The following is a 14440-nucleotide window of genomic DNA, read 5'->3' on the forward strand; positions in this document are numbered from 1 at the left end:
ATAACGCCCCCATGGCTAAAAGGGCGAGCATGTTTGGTGGGATGGGGGCACGAACCCGCGACCCGCAGATTGCGAGTCGAGCGTCCTACCCACCTGTCCATGCCGGGCTCACAGGAAATAGTACTGTATTGTATTGAAATCCTGTACGCTGAATAAAGCTGCTGACTAGAAACATACGAAAGTCCAATTATTCTAAATATTACTGCTGATAAATGTTTTAATACAATGAAATTGGTACATAAAATATATATATCAATATTTTGGTAGTAAACATTCTTTCAGAATTTATTATCACTGTATTATTTATTTTGGTCTTGAAATGAAAATTCTCTTTGTATAATATCTGCCTTTATTTATTATTCTCTCTCTCTCTCTATATATATATATACATACACACATATAAAGAACTTAATAATCTAATAATATAAAGATCTTTTATTTTGTTCATTTAAAATAATGAATACACTAAACATTTTTGTAAAATAATATTTGAAAAATGTGCTATATCAATTGTTCTTACAACTTTATTTTTTATGACAACTTTACAAGATCTCTGTCTACACATACTGCGAGTTAAATTTTCATTTAGAAAAAAATCAAATATATCTTGCCAATTTTCAGAACTGTAAAAAAACATTCTACAATAAAATATTTGAGTTAAATATAAGAACATAAGACCGTTATTTTTTCTACCACTAACTTTTCGTCTAACAATTCAAAATATTCTAACTGTACTGGTCATTTTGTATTTGTAATAAAATTATGAATGGACAGTATATTTTGAAACTATATACTGAATATAAAGAATGGACTAAGAAAAAGCCGTCACACTTTACGAAGGCAGGCTATGTTACTGAGTGCATATTTATTTTATGTTGAATAGATTAACGTTAGGAACATAATCTTCACCATTTAAAGTTATCAACCAAAGAAACAAACTTACCATATAACCTTGCTCCAAAGGAAGCATACTTGGTTGTCCTGGCCCATATAATATTTGTTCTTTTTCCGTGAACCTATTACCAAGTTCAATATTTTAAAGATTATAAACAGACAACTGGATTTAACTCACTTGTATTGTATGGCTTTGTTTGCCAGTAAAGCTTCATCATAATTTTGTAATATAGTAGAGGTAAAAGCTTTTCGAATCAGTTTTTATAGAAAAAAATGTATGTTGTTCAAAAACGTTCCTATTACTCACCTACCTATGTAATCACTTTGTTTTTATCTATGTGCGTGATTAATTACATTTAAGAAGCGTACTAACATCAGATGTCATATTTTCATTAGGTTTTACACTTAACCAAGTTTTTTATATTTAAAACAAAATACAAGAAAAAAAGTATGATAATATGATTGAACCAGTGGTCTTACCGGCATAACTATTCTATATAATGAAGAGAACAAAAACGATGGTGGTCTAACATTGTAGTTCTGTTCCGGTATCACTAACATTAATTAGATCTAAGAGAAATTAATATTAAAACAAACATCATACCCTGTAATACTGATGTGAGTCTTAGCAACGAAGGACACAACAATACTGACACTGTTGTCCAATGGGTTTTGTTCTTTGCCCTGTGAAATGACATTGATATCAATCTTAATCTCTTTCGACTTCCCCGTCAACTTTGAAATGTCCAATTTCACTTGAAATTTCACCTGAAACAAACAAAAATAAAACAGTTTGAATTTTATATTTCAAATTGTAGATAATTTTGACTGATGTTATTCTTTTTAAATCTAAATACGAAAATTGAAACTATGTGATAGATATGTTATAATATGGACCATCCACAAAATCAGAATAAAGAAATTATGCTTTTTATTTAACAAATAAATTCAATAAAACTTGTTTTAGAAAGTAGAATGTCACTAAACTTAGTATTATCAAGTAGAAATTAATACAGAAGAATTATAAGCTTTACTGATTTCTAAAATACATACTGAATCTTTAGAAAAAAAAAAGAAAAAACAGACCATATTTTAATGAACAGTAGTCTACAATACATAATGAATCTTTAGAAAAGAAAAGAAAAAAACAGACCATATTTTAATGAACGGTAGTCTACAATACATAATGAATCTTTAGAAAAGAAAAGAAAAAACAGACCATATTTTAATGAACGGTAGTCTACAATACATAATGAATCTTTAGAAGAGACAAAAAACAGCCCATAGTTTTAAGATGATTAATCTAGAAAAATTTCAAATGTAACACGCTTAAGCTTTTAAAGTACAAGTTCGACTAATTTATCTTGGGAAACAGAATGATTTTACTGTGTACAAAACTCTCAACATGTGCAACAATCTAATTTATCTTGGGAAACAGAATGATTTTACTGTGTACAAAACTCTCATTATGTGCAACAATCTAATTTATCTTGGGAAACAATCATTTTACTGTGTACAAAACGCTCATTATGTGCAACAATCTAATTTATCTTGGGAAACAGAATGATTTCACTGTGTACAAAACTCTCATTGTGTGCAATAATCTAATTTATCTTGGGAAGCAGAATGATTTTACTGTGTTCAAAACTCTCAGTATGTGCAACAATCTAATTTATCTTGGGAAACAGAATGATTTTACTGTGTACAAAACTCTCATTATGTTCTATGATATTTTACATTGATAACAGAATTTGTATTTTGGTTGTATAAAATAATAATAACTTATTATACACACACATTTAATTCTAGTTATCTACATGACTTTCACCACTGTTAACATAAGTTCAAGAAATCATCATACTCGCACACAAATATTATAAGCATGTGTTTCAAAGGACACGTTTACCCTTTCTAAATGTCTCAAAGGATAAATAGGACACGTTTACCCTTTCTAAATGTCTCAAAGGAGAAATAGGACACGTTTACCCTTTCTAAATGTCTCAAAAGATAAATAGGACACGTTTACCCTTTCTAAATGTCTCAAAGGATAAATAGGACATTTTTACCCTTTCTAAATGTCTCAAAGGAGAAATAGGACATGTTTACCTTTTCTAAATGTCTCAAAGGAGAAATAGAACACATTTACCCTTTCTAAATGTCTCAAAGGGCAGGAGAACACTTTTACTAACTTTACACAGTATTTCAGTCATACAGATTTAACAGATATAAAATGCTTATTTCTTCAGTTACCCACATCAAGGCCTCATTAGACTTAATAAGTCTCAGTAGCATTGCAGAACACCAAAAGCACTTACAAGAAAACATCTTCACAGGGGCTTTACTGTGTAAAGACCATGCGTTCCACAGATGAATTATTGCCCTTTTCAACTGGGACTTGCCAGCTCTACAATGACTACGCAGACACCAACCAAAAAGAGGCAGTCATTAGTGGACAGTTATTATACAACCACAACTGAACGGTCACAACGAGATATTGGATATCTCCGTGGACTTCAGTCTATATGAAAATGTTGAGATTGGACAGAGAGTGAAACAGAATAAAGCCTGTCACTTATTACCATAGCCACAAACACTGAGAGTATAACGGAATGGAAGCCATGAAGCGAGGTGGAAACAATTATTGCACACAGACAGTTTCAACAAAATCATATCTGTATCTGACTTAGAGACAGTACTGCATAAAAGTCAGAGTAGTTGGTCTGCAGATGGATGGCATAAAGGAAAAGAAATGCATGGTAAAACCCTTACCTGGATGAACGTGCTAGGCCATGAAGGGTTAAAGCTAGGTAAGGAAGTCGATAAGCTTGAATGGGAAGCCCCTATATCAAATATAGCATAACTACACTGGCAGGATATCAACTGCCTCTGCACAACTAAGGCAAAAAAAGCAACCATGAAAAGTCTTCACCAACATTCAGCTGGAATGAGATGTTTAAAAAACAAATGACTGTATGATGTAGCTAGAAACAGCAGAAGGTGGGGAATTATTAGAACAGTATACAGCCAGAAGACAGTAACATCAGTAAAGAAAATCTTCTACCTCCTGCGAGGCAGCTTGTCTCCACATAAGGGGGCAGTGCCTGTTGCCATAACCCCTGTAATCGTCACATAATGCTCAACTCAACCCAGACATACAGAAGTAACCTAAAGTTTTCAAACTTGTTTTTAGTGAATATATAATAAAACTAACTTGCTTTAACTAATTTGTTAATTTATTATGTAATTTTTTAAGGATCAGAAAAATATCGAAACAATTAACAACCACAAAAACTGACGATTATTTTCCAAACAGATATTATTACTGAACTTTGCACTCAATAAGTGGTTTCCTATTTTAATTCTATATTGTTCTCCTCAAAATACTTTTCAACTATTCAATTGTCTTAGTTTCAATTTCAGGAAATCATAATGTTGTACTTACAATATCATTGGCGTTTAAGGGATTTCCAACGTCGCACTGTAAGGTGTTAACAGTGTCCCCAGTAATGATGTGGCACCTGTCTTGGTTGATTACAGCAACATCTGGTGGTATTTTGATAAATGCTTTTGCATCATATGCCGGATTGATCTGATTGGTTACTTGAACTTCTAGAGTCAAACTAGTGTTCTGACCAATAACTAAGGTTTCTTCTTCTCTATACAAAAAAAAAAAAATAATGTTTGAAATAAATATATATCAGGCAGTTGTCTAATATTTAGAAACACTGATTTTTGAAAATAATGTGGTCATTAAATTTAAGAATGACAGTGTAATAATTTTTTTTGAGAAAGTAATAAACATTTTGTAATTTCATCCATTCTAATAAAGTTTGGCCTGGCATGGTCAGGTGGTTAGGGTGCTCTACTCACAATCTGAGTGTCGTGAGTTCGAACCCCCATCCCACCAAACATGCTCACCCCTTTCAGACACGGAAGCATTATAATGTAACGGTCAATCCCACTATTCGTTGGTAAAAAGATTTGGCACTGACTAGCTGTCTTCCCTCTAATCTTTCACTGCTAAATTAGGTACGGCTAGTGCAGATAGCCCTTGTGTAGCTTTACGTGAAATTAAAAACAAACAAACTAACTGATAATTTTTTCTATGATAAACAACTTTTATTGATGCTTTCAATTTTTCACAGTTAATGGAGAAAAAGACAAGAAATGCCAGAGAAAAGGAACTACTCATAAAACTCATTCAGAGCCATCTCTTCTACCTTCATTATATTCATAAACATTTACTTTTATATTCTTTAAGTTATATTATTTATATAGAAGCTCCAGGAAAGATTATTTCAGTTACAACAAAAAAAAACAAACAAATAAACAAGTTAGTGTGAGCTTATGTTTAAAATAATTAAAAGACAGGAAGATTTGTCACAAAAACTAATCTAACTTTAATAATTATTCTACCTGACAACAATAGCTATTAAGAAGCAAAGCTGTAACACAAATAAAAATGTAACTACAACTGACTAATATGGTTGTTACTTTTAAAACCTCACATATGTCTGCAGTTATTAATTAACTATTTGTCTTTTCTTAGTCGTTAAGCAATTGAAATATATCCAAACACTCGAAACAGTAAAATCAAATTGCAGTTGAAACAGTTTCAGGTACATACTTGTAGTTTAAAATGTTTGCCGAGATCTTTAAGTCAGAGATGCATTCTTCATTTCCACAAGAAATATAAAATTTTATCTAAAAAAAGAAGAATAAAAGACATTAAAAACATGTTATGACATATACATTACATATAAATTTGGTATACATACGTTTCTTCAGCACTATTATGACAAGCACAAATTATCTACAAATTAAAAAAAAAACTGCCTAAACTAGTTATATATGTTCAATAATAACAGAGTCAGATATAAATAACAATAATCAAAGGTTTGATGTGGTAGAAAACACAAGGTTGTAAGGTGTATTTAATAAAGAACTAACTTCATTATTTGTGCATATACATTTTTAGAGCTACTTTGAAATTTTTCTATAACATGCGACTTTTTTTATTAGTAGATAAAAGTTTGATATTAAAATTCATTGTCACAATTAATTTGGAATTAGTCTTACAAAGTCTTTAAAACACTAAAAATCCCTACATATAAACACTATTTATAGAATTTCAAAAACTTCTCTGCCATTTTTATTTGTGCCCACCATATATATATTAGTAAAACACATGGAGTAACAAAAAAGAACTTTATATTTTAAACCTTTTATTTTTTATCAGATTAGTGATCGATGAGAACATTTCATGAAAAAGACATTAATTTGTAAATAATTTAAAGATTTATCTGTTAGAATCAATATTCTATGTACCCAAGTTTTATAAAGAATTTAAAATAATTTGTTTATATACATATCAAAACACTTATATTATTGTCCAATTACATCATTTCTTGATGATAATTGTGTATGTTAACACTAAACAAAAGGTTGCTATATTATATTATAAAATAGAATAGCTACCTTAGCTTCAGTGAATCTCATCATACCAATGCATTGCTTCTATTGTTTATTTATATTTAAAATTACATGATATAATCATGGTTTTTAAATACAATTATTTCTATTTATATATATATATATTTACATTTAACATCTAAAGTGTGTTAACTGCTTGTCAAACAGACATCTTATAACAGTTGTAACAAGAAAAAATTACTTTAATTCATAAGTAACGTATTTTAAACCAGCTAAGATGCAATATGTCTCCACTTTGTTAACCTGTTTCTATAAAGCTCACTCAATAACAAAAGATCACCTTATGTACAAGAATCTATTCTTAAATAAATCTGTAGCAACAAATACCATGTTCATGTAAGTGCTGCTTACATTGTACAGAAGGTTGAATATGCAAATCAGCAAGTCATGTGGAATGGTACACATCAGAACTATGTTTTGATATTGCTTGGTATTTTGTAGATAGTGTGATGCCACCAAATTTTGATGTAACAGCCCCTTCCAACATAAAATATTCATATACTCAGATCATAAGGATGTGTTCTGATTGAGGATTTAGTTATTTCGAAGATGGAAATATCCCTTGTACTTAATTGCATTGTAAGATAATGGAGCATGAATCAACTTGGGGTGTCAGGACTATTCATATAGAGAATTTCAACAAGTTCTATGCCAGCCTTGCTAAGCAAAGTGTGAGATCTCGTAAAAGATGAGAATCCACAAATACAAAGGTTATTTGTCTCAGGCAACAGCACATAACATAATTAAAATGAAGATACATCTGTAAAAGCAACAACTTCCACGTGCACACAGGTTGCTTCCTCGATCAACATGTACGTTCAACCATCGCATACCTCAAGCAGCTGGATAATGAAACATGTATTCATGTTATTCCATTTGATGATGTACTGGTCAAATTATATGATGTATCATCTATGAATTTTTGGAATTGAGTAAGTAGCTAAAATAAAAGATTAAAATATTGCTTTTTTTAACAAATATTCTAGGTGAAAGTTAGAAAATTAAAGAGAGTCTAGTCAAGGGTTTTTTGAACATTTATATCTTATATATAAAAGCTTCATATTGTTGTCAGTTGAGTAAATAGTTGAGTTTTTCTTATTGTAACCATGCTTTACTAAATACGTTTCAGCTTGTACTAAAGAAAATGTTACTGAAACTGAATTATAATCCCAAAACATTACACTATTTGTTTTTTGAATCAGCCATGAACAAATATTAACTTTTTATTTCCAAAATTCAGTACTGCTATAGAACTGCAAACTAAAATTAATTATGACAAAGTATTACGATTATAAATTATACATTACTAACTTTCTTCGTCACATTGGATAGCTGATCTTTATTCATGATGGGGCAATTCTTGCAGAACACAGTAAAGGGTTCTGACAACAGAGCATGAGACAGGGTGAAGGTTAGAGCAGAAAGATCATTTAAATTTTTCTGAAAAATGAAAAAAAATACAATGTGTGAATTCATGAAACACAAAACTCACAAGTTTATGTTAAAGTATTAAAATACATTTTACTATCGATGTTTATTCAAGTAGCTGAGGTTATAACCATTAGTGTTACTTATAATTTTTTTCGAAAATGACTGAATACTGTTTCAATAACTGGGAAAGATATTTATTTAAATATTTTTTGTTTCCGTTAAATTTTTTGAGAAAAAATTGTTACCTAATCTTTAAATCAAGTAGAAAGTAAGGGTCATTACAATGGAAAAAAAAAACATCCGTACTAACAACCTTTAGAATGCTTTGACCTTTTCTCATTATATTTGGCATATGAACACAGCTGGAAAACATTTGATTACCTTTAATCCTATATGCATGAGTACTGGTCAAAGTACACATGCCAAAATCTCTTAGAGAGTGCCAGTGAACATGATATAATGTATTTGATGTCAGAATTATAAACTGACCATTGAGAAGAGTAAACACCAGATACAATATACAGGGATACTAAAGAAACTCTAGATATGAATTTTGGAGGTTTTAGAGTTTTGCAAACTGTATAACAGAAAAAAAGTATTTGTTTACTTCACAACTATTACCTCCCACTTGTCAGTCCGAGTCATACTGATGTTGGTAATTTACAGACATATCTTGAGTACAAGTATGTTTGTAACACTGAAAGTTATGTCATGCTTACATGCACAAATGAAACAAATGTGTCTATCAAATACAGATTATTTAGGTTCAAAAATCAAATTTCACAATTAACAATTTGGGTGCAGAAATAGTAATTTTGGTATATTTGTACGATTTTAAATGTTGTCCCCTGGTGGAACAGTGGTAAGTTTACAGACTTACAACACCAAACTCCAGAGCAATCTGTGGCAATGTGGCTCTGTTCTAAACCAAACAAAGGTCCTCATGCTCAAAACACACAGTAAAGACAGTTGTAATTCCTATGGAATTACAAAGTGAGTTTAGTGTTGCTTACATTATAAGCTTTAATTCTAGAGAAATGTAAAAAAAAACAAAAAAAACAGTAATCATACAAAACATTTAGCACACACACACACACAATTTCAATTACCTTTGATGTAACTTGCTTATATTTACTTATACTTTTAAAAAGAAGCCTATACATAAAAGTAAAAACTATTATAGGCTTTTTTTAAGGTAAGTTACCGATTACTTTTCATACCTTGATGTAGAAATTTTTACTTGCGCAGTATGGAGAATCATAGCGTAAGTTTAGAGTCACTATAAAATTTTGTTTTGTCTGCTGATCTTCAACAAAGAAACCTCTGGAGGTTTTTCCTGACTGCTTAACATCTGATATTATCTTCACTTCCAATGCTGAAAAATATAATTTTATTATTCAAAACATTTTCAAAATTACACTAATTCCTAATTATGTAACAGCTTCTACTAGAATAATTCTTAAATTTTACAATACTGAACGTAATTAACAACAAACGGTCTTAATTAAGACTGACAGGCAAACTACAAAAATCTTCTATACCACCTGGCAACAGGTCATCAATTGGGTACCGTTGCTACTAATGGTGTTTTCAGTTACAAACAACCAATGTTCCCCTTCACTGTCTTGAATTATAACACAGAGCAAAATAATATTTTTTTAATCTATTCTAATAATACTGTGTTTATGGAAATTATCTTTTGATATTCTGGTTCATAAAAATGTCTACAAACAAAATTATTATATTTCACTTCTTGGTCAAAAACATGCAGCTAGATACGTAATATTATCATACAATTTCTTAGTCCATAACTCAAAACTACTTATATATATTAATTTTTTACTTCCTTGTTTCATGACAAATATAAGCTTATTACCCTTCACTTTCTTGTTAACCATACATTATCAGTTCCTAAGTTCATATATATACATTATAATATCTCACTTTTTATGTCTGTAACACATTATTAAATGCAGACTATTATCTTTCATACACACTGAACTAAACAATATACACTTGTGAATAAACATTTGTTAAAGGTTGATATATATTTTATGTTCGGTAGGCAATGTGTTTACTACAGTCTGAGAAAGATGTCGCATGTTTAAAATTGGTCTTAATAAAGTTCTAATGAACCGTTAAGTATATTTTCAGGACATATCTAATGTCTGAAGGCACATAATGGGATGAGATCTGTCTCCCAATAACACCCCACATGTATTCAATGAGACTGAAATACAGCAAGTGTTCGGGATGCGATCTGTACAGCATGTAGTATTAACATTCCCCAAGGATTAGAGGTTGGAATATTTACAATGACTTATTACACACCTACATCCTCCTCCAACATTGGTGACACATTTCTATACAAAAATGAGATTGGACCAGACTCTAGGTTATTTCTGAGTGAGTATTAACCTGTTAACTGGTTGTGTTATGAAGTGGGACCAGATTGTAGGTTATTTCTGAGTGAGCATTAACATTTAACCTGTTTTGGTCTGAAGTGGGACCAGACTCTAGGTTCTTTCTGACTGAGTATTAACCTGTTAATTGGTTGTGATACAATTACTCTACATGTCACTGGTCCACTGTAAGTGTCCTTGTCTCCACTGTATTGTGTCTTGCTATAGGTAAAACACATCTCACCGAGTGCCTGACATACAGATAGACCTTGCAAAATGTGTTGCTAATTGTCTTTGCCCTGACACGAAGTCCAGTTCCATCTAAGAACATCTGATTCAGTCTCAAAGCAGGTACCCTACAGTTGTGACAAGTCAAAGTGGACATTGTTATCCGTTTGCGTTGCAGATGATGACTGAACCATTATTTTGGAAACAGTTCCACATTCTCCTAACTATATGTGGGAATGAAACATCAGAATGTTTTTGAGGTCTAGCCATGATTCACAAACACTTTTGGAGTACTTTAAACAACATGATTTACTTCACTTTGACAAATGAAACCACTACATATAGCACAGGCTGAAAATCAGTCACTTCCATGACTGGCCATCAGGTGCCGAATATAGAAAAAGATGAACTGGGGAAGTGATTGACATTATTTTTACAGCAGTGGTTTTTGGTTTGACAAAGCAGGAACTTCATAAATTCTAATTGTCCTTTATCAGTTTTATGTAGTGTACTTGACCGATAACATATAGTATTCTTAACTTTCAATATTTTTGACACTAACTTCTGAACATAATCATTCTCGCAAACAAAACACAAAGGTTTTCTTCGTCTCTTAACTGTTTGCTTGTAGTTAAGCCCAAAGCTACACAAAGGGCTATCTGCATTCTGCCCACCACGGTCATCTCTTAAACAAACAAAATATTACTAAAAACAAGATATCATTTCCATCAGACTAGCTTTGTAAGAAATGAAACTGAAACGCCCAGCTCTCTCTACACACACACACACACACTCATATTCTGTTGTATGACTAATACTACTTACTGACACCTTAAACAATAATATTGACAGTAAATAAACTAAGTATCTTTTTTTTTAACTCACTTAGATTTATTTAATTTTCCACCAAAAATAAAATTAAACTCTGATGGCAAATAATTAAATATACTATTTTTTGATCTAGTACTTTCTATTTGTTTGTTTAGCCCCAATCCACAATGGGCTAACTACGGTGTCCACTTTAGGGAAATCAAATCCCTAAATCAAATGTTGTAAGTTCATAAACTTACCGCTGATCCATTGAGGGATCTACACAATATTTTTTATGTATTTAAGTACCTAACACTTCAAGTGTTCAACTTAGATGACAGACTTAAAAATATACTTTGATAAATGTGTAACAAAAATGTAACATATGATAAATTGATCAATTACTCCTCAGTAAAACAAAATGGTACAGAAATTCAAGATTGTGTTATAATAATTCCCATTAATGAAAATTCTGTTGCACAACAATACTTTCTATGGTAAAGACAACTGACATTTTTAATGGAATTGACTTACTTTAGGATTTCGGCAAGTTACGATGTTAGTTGCCTTTACCACAGAAAGTATCTTTGTGTAACAGTACAGTGGTTTTTAATGGAATTGACTTACTTTGGGACTTCGGCAAGTTACGACCACTGTACTGGATACAGTACTTCACTTCTACACAAGAATATTGTTCATCATTGTAAGAACAATCCAAAACATTTCTGTCTATAACGTCCTTATTAAAACTTAGCTTAGATTCAATATTTGCCACTGGGCTGGTCCTGCAAAAGAAAAACACTTTGCTAGTAAACAAGTATAAATCTGTGGTTGTAGTAACAACTTATCAGTCATTCACTTATAAGTTTGTACACTAAAAAATACTTGGATCCATTTTTTTTAGATAATTGCAGTTTACAAAACTTGCAATTTAGAGCAAGAAATATAATATGCTCTCTAGGTTAATATGTGTAGCAAATATTGCTAAAACTTGTACAGATCATCTTTACAGTGGATTGAAAATAAGATTAGAAACCTAAAATTCAGAATAGATGTGAGAGATAAAGCCCACAAAAGTTGGCATCTAAGTTAGCATTCACTATCCGCAATCAGCTGTGAGGAATTAGAATAAAATAATCTTTACAATGAAACTGTTGAAGATAAACATATACAACCCACAGCTCATAAACATGCATATTATTAAAAAACAAACAAAAAACAATCAGAAGAATACGTAGGATTCAATAAACTTGCATTACAGATGATAAACAGGCTATATTTCTTGAAAATTGACATATTTACAAAAACATTATCACAGACCACTTTCCAGACGTACATAATGGTTTTCCCTTGTAAGAAAAACTAAATCAAGTTCATATTTTATAAGTTCAGATAAAAGACAATTTTTTTGTTAGATGTTTTTTATGAGAGAGCTACACAATGGGCTATCTACACTCTGCCCACTGTGGGGAGTTGTACCTCACATTTTAGTACTGGAAGTCCAGAAACTTGCTGCTGGCCCACTGGGGACTGCTATTAGACATTTTTAAAAATGAGCAATAACTAAATACCAAAGCTAAGAAGATTTATCATGAATAGCTTCCTTACCTAAGTAGAACGGCATGTCCAGATTCGTGGGCACCAATCAACAAATCTTAGAAAAATAAATATTATTATAAATATGTGCATATGAAGTAAAAAAGAAGATTGTCTACATTTGCTAGGTATTTATCTTACCAATCGAAACCCCAAATTAAATAAAGAGAAAATTATCATCTTCAGTCTTTTACAGATCATAAAGAGTACAGCTTTTATTGTTCTACCAAAAGCTACAAAAAAGAAGGCTTCAATGTTTTTCGTTTTTTATTTCGCTACAATAAATTTAATACAAATTTGTTCATATAAAGAAAACGATTGTTTTCCAAGATATTGATCTCATTCCGATTTCAAAAGACTAATGAATTTCCAGTGAATATTTATATACACCTGTCTTCACTTCATCTCTTAAGACTAAATTATTCCAACAAACTATATTCATAACAAATTTTATCCTGTAAAAATTACAATAAGATTTTTTTGTATTTATTTTAAAGACAAACGCAGTATTAGATAAAGATACAGGATTGTTTTTGTTTTGTTTTGAATTTCGCGCAAAGTTACACGAGGGCTATCTGCACTAGCTGTCACTAATATAGCAGTGTAAGACTAGAGGGAAGGCAGCTAGTCATCACCACCCACCGCCAACTGTTGGGCTACTCTTTTACCAATGAATAGTGGGATTGACCGTCACATTATAATGCCCCCACGGCTGAAAGGACGAGCTTGTTTGGTGTGTCTGTGGAAATCCTGTATAATGGATGACATTTGTTAAAAAAATAAACTATAAAAGGCAGATTCTGTATGTAATGTTTTCTAATATATATACATACATAACTTATATATTTTAATATATAAACCGTTTTGTCCAATATTTATCATAACAACTGGTTTATCTTCTCATCATAATATAAATGTTAACACATTACCATATGGTTGTTGTATTCCATTTATCCAAGATCTACTAACTGAATCAAAATACATTAGCTTAGTACTAATCCGTTAATCACACAGTGAGAGCTCAGTAGTGATGATTTGGTCAGTTTATATTACTTGTTTCTTATTGTTACTTAGTACAGAACCACAAGTTGATCTTTCAACCGCTTTGACTTTACAAAAGATCATCAAGATGAGGTAGTCTGGGCATATTTCAACATGAAAAAAAAGAAACATCCTAGATGAAATGGCCATGGAGTGTGTAGCTCCTTGGAGAGAAAACATCCGAGATGAGGTGACCATGGAGTATACAACTTCTGGGAGGGACAACATCCCAAGTGGGATGGATATCCAGTATATAGCTCCTGGTAGAGACAACTCCTGGGAAGGACAACGTCCTAAATGAGATGACCATGGAATGTGTAGCTCCTTGGAGAGAAAACATCCGAGATGAGGTGACCATGGAGTATACAACTTCTGGGAGGGACAACATCCCAAGTGGGATGGATATCCAGTATATAGCTCCTGGTAGAGACAACTCCTGGGAAGGACAACGTCCTAAATGAGATGACCATGGAATGTGTAGCTCCTTGGAAAGAGAATATCCTAAATGAGATGACCATGGAATGTGTAGCTCCTTGGAAAGAGAA

At 31.6% G+C, this 14440-nt stretch overlaps 1 protein-coding gene across 1 annotated transcript in view; it reads right to left on the reverse strand.

Annotated features, from left to right (window-relative positions):
* LOC106472227 (integrin alpha-4-like) overlaps nt 1-14440 on the reverse strand; it is a 33570-nt gene that overhangs the window by 9411 nt on the left and 9719 nt on the right. Inside the window, exons 8-15 of the mRNA XM_022400829.1 lie at nt 12867-12912; nt 11886-12043; nt 9039-9193; nt 7699-7827; nt 5522-5598; nt 4337-4550; nt 1499-1662; nt 944-1016 (exon numbers count right to left, since the gene is read on the reverse strand). Coding sequence (XP_022256537.1) covers nt 944-1016; nt 1499-1662; nt 4337-4550; nt 5522-5598; nt 7699-7827; nt 9039-9193; nt 11886-12043; nt 12867-12912 — 1016 coding nt within the window. The remainder of the gene's footprint in view (nt 1-943; nt 1017-1498; nt 1663-4336; nt 4551-5521; nt 5599-7698; nt 7828-9038; nt 9194-11885; nt 12044-12866; nt 12913-14440) is intronic.

The sequence above is a fragment of the Limulus polyphemus genome, unplaced genomic scaffold (assembly GCF_000517525.1).
Source record: "Limulus polyphemus unplaced genomic scaffold, Limulus_polyphemus-2.1.2 Scaffold5175, whole genome shotgun sequence".
NCBI lineage: Eukaryota > Metazoa > Arthropoda > Merostomata > Xiphosura > Limulidae > Limulus > Limulus polyphemus.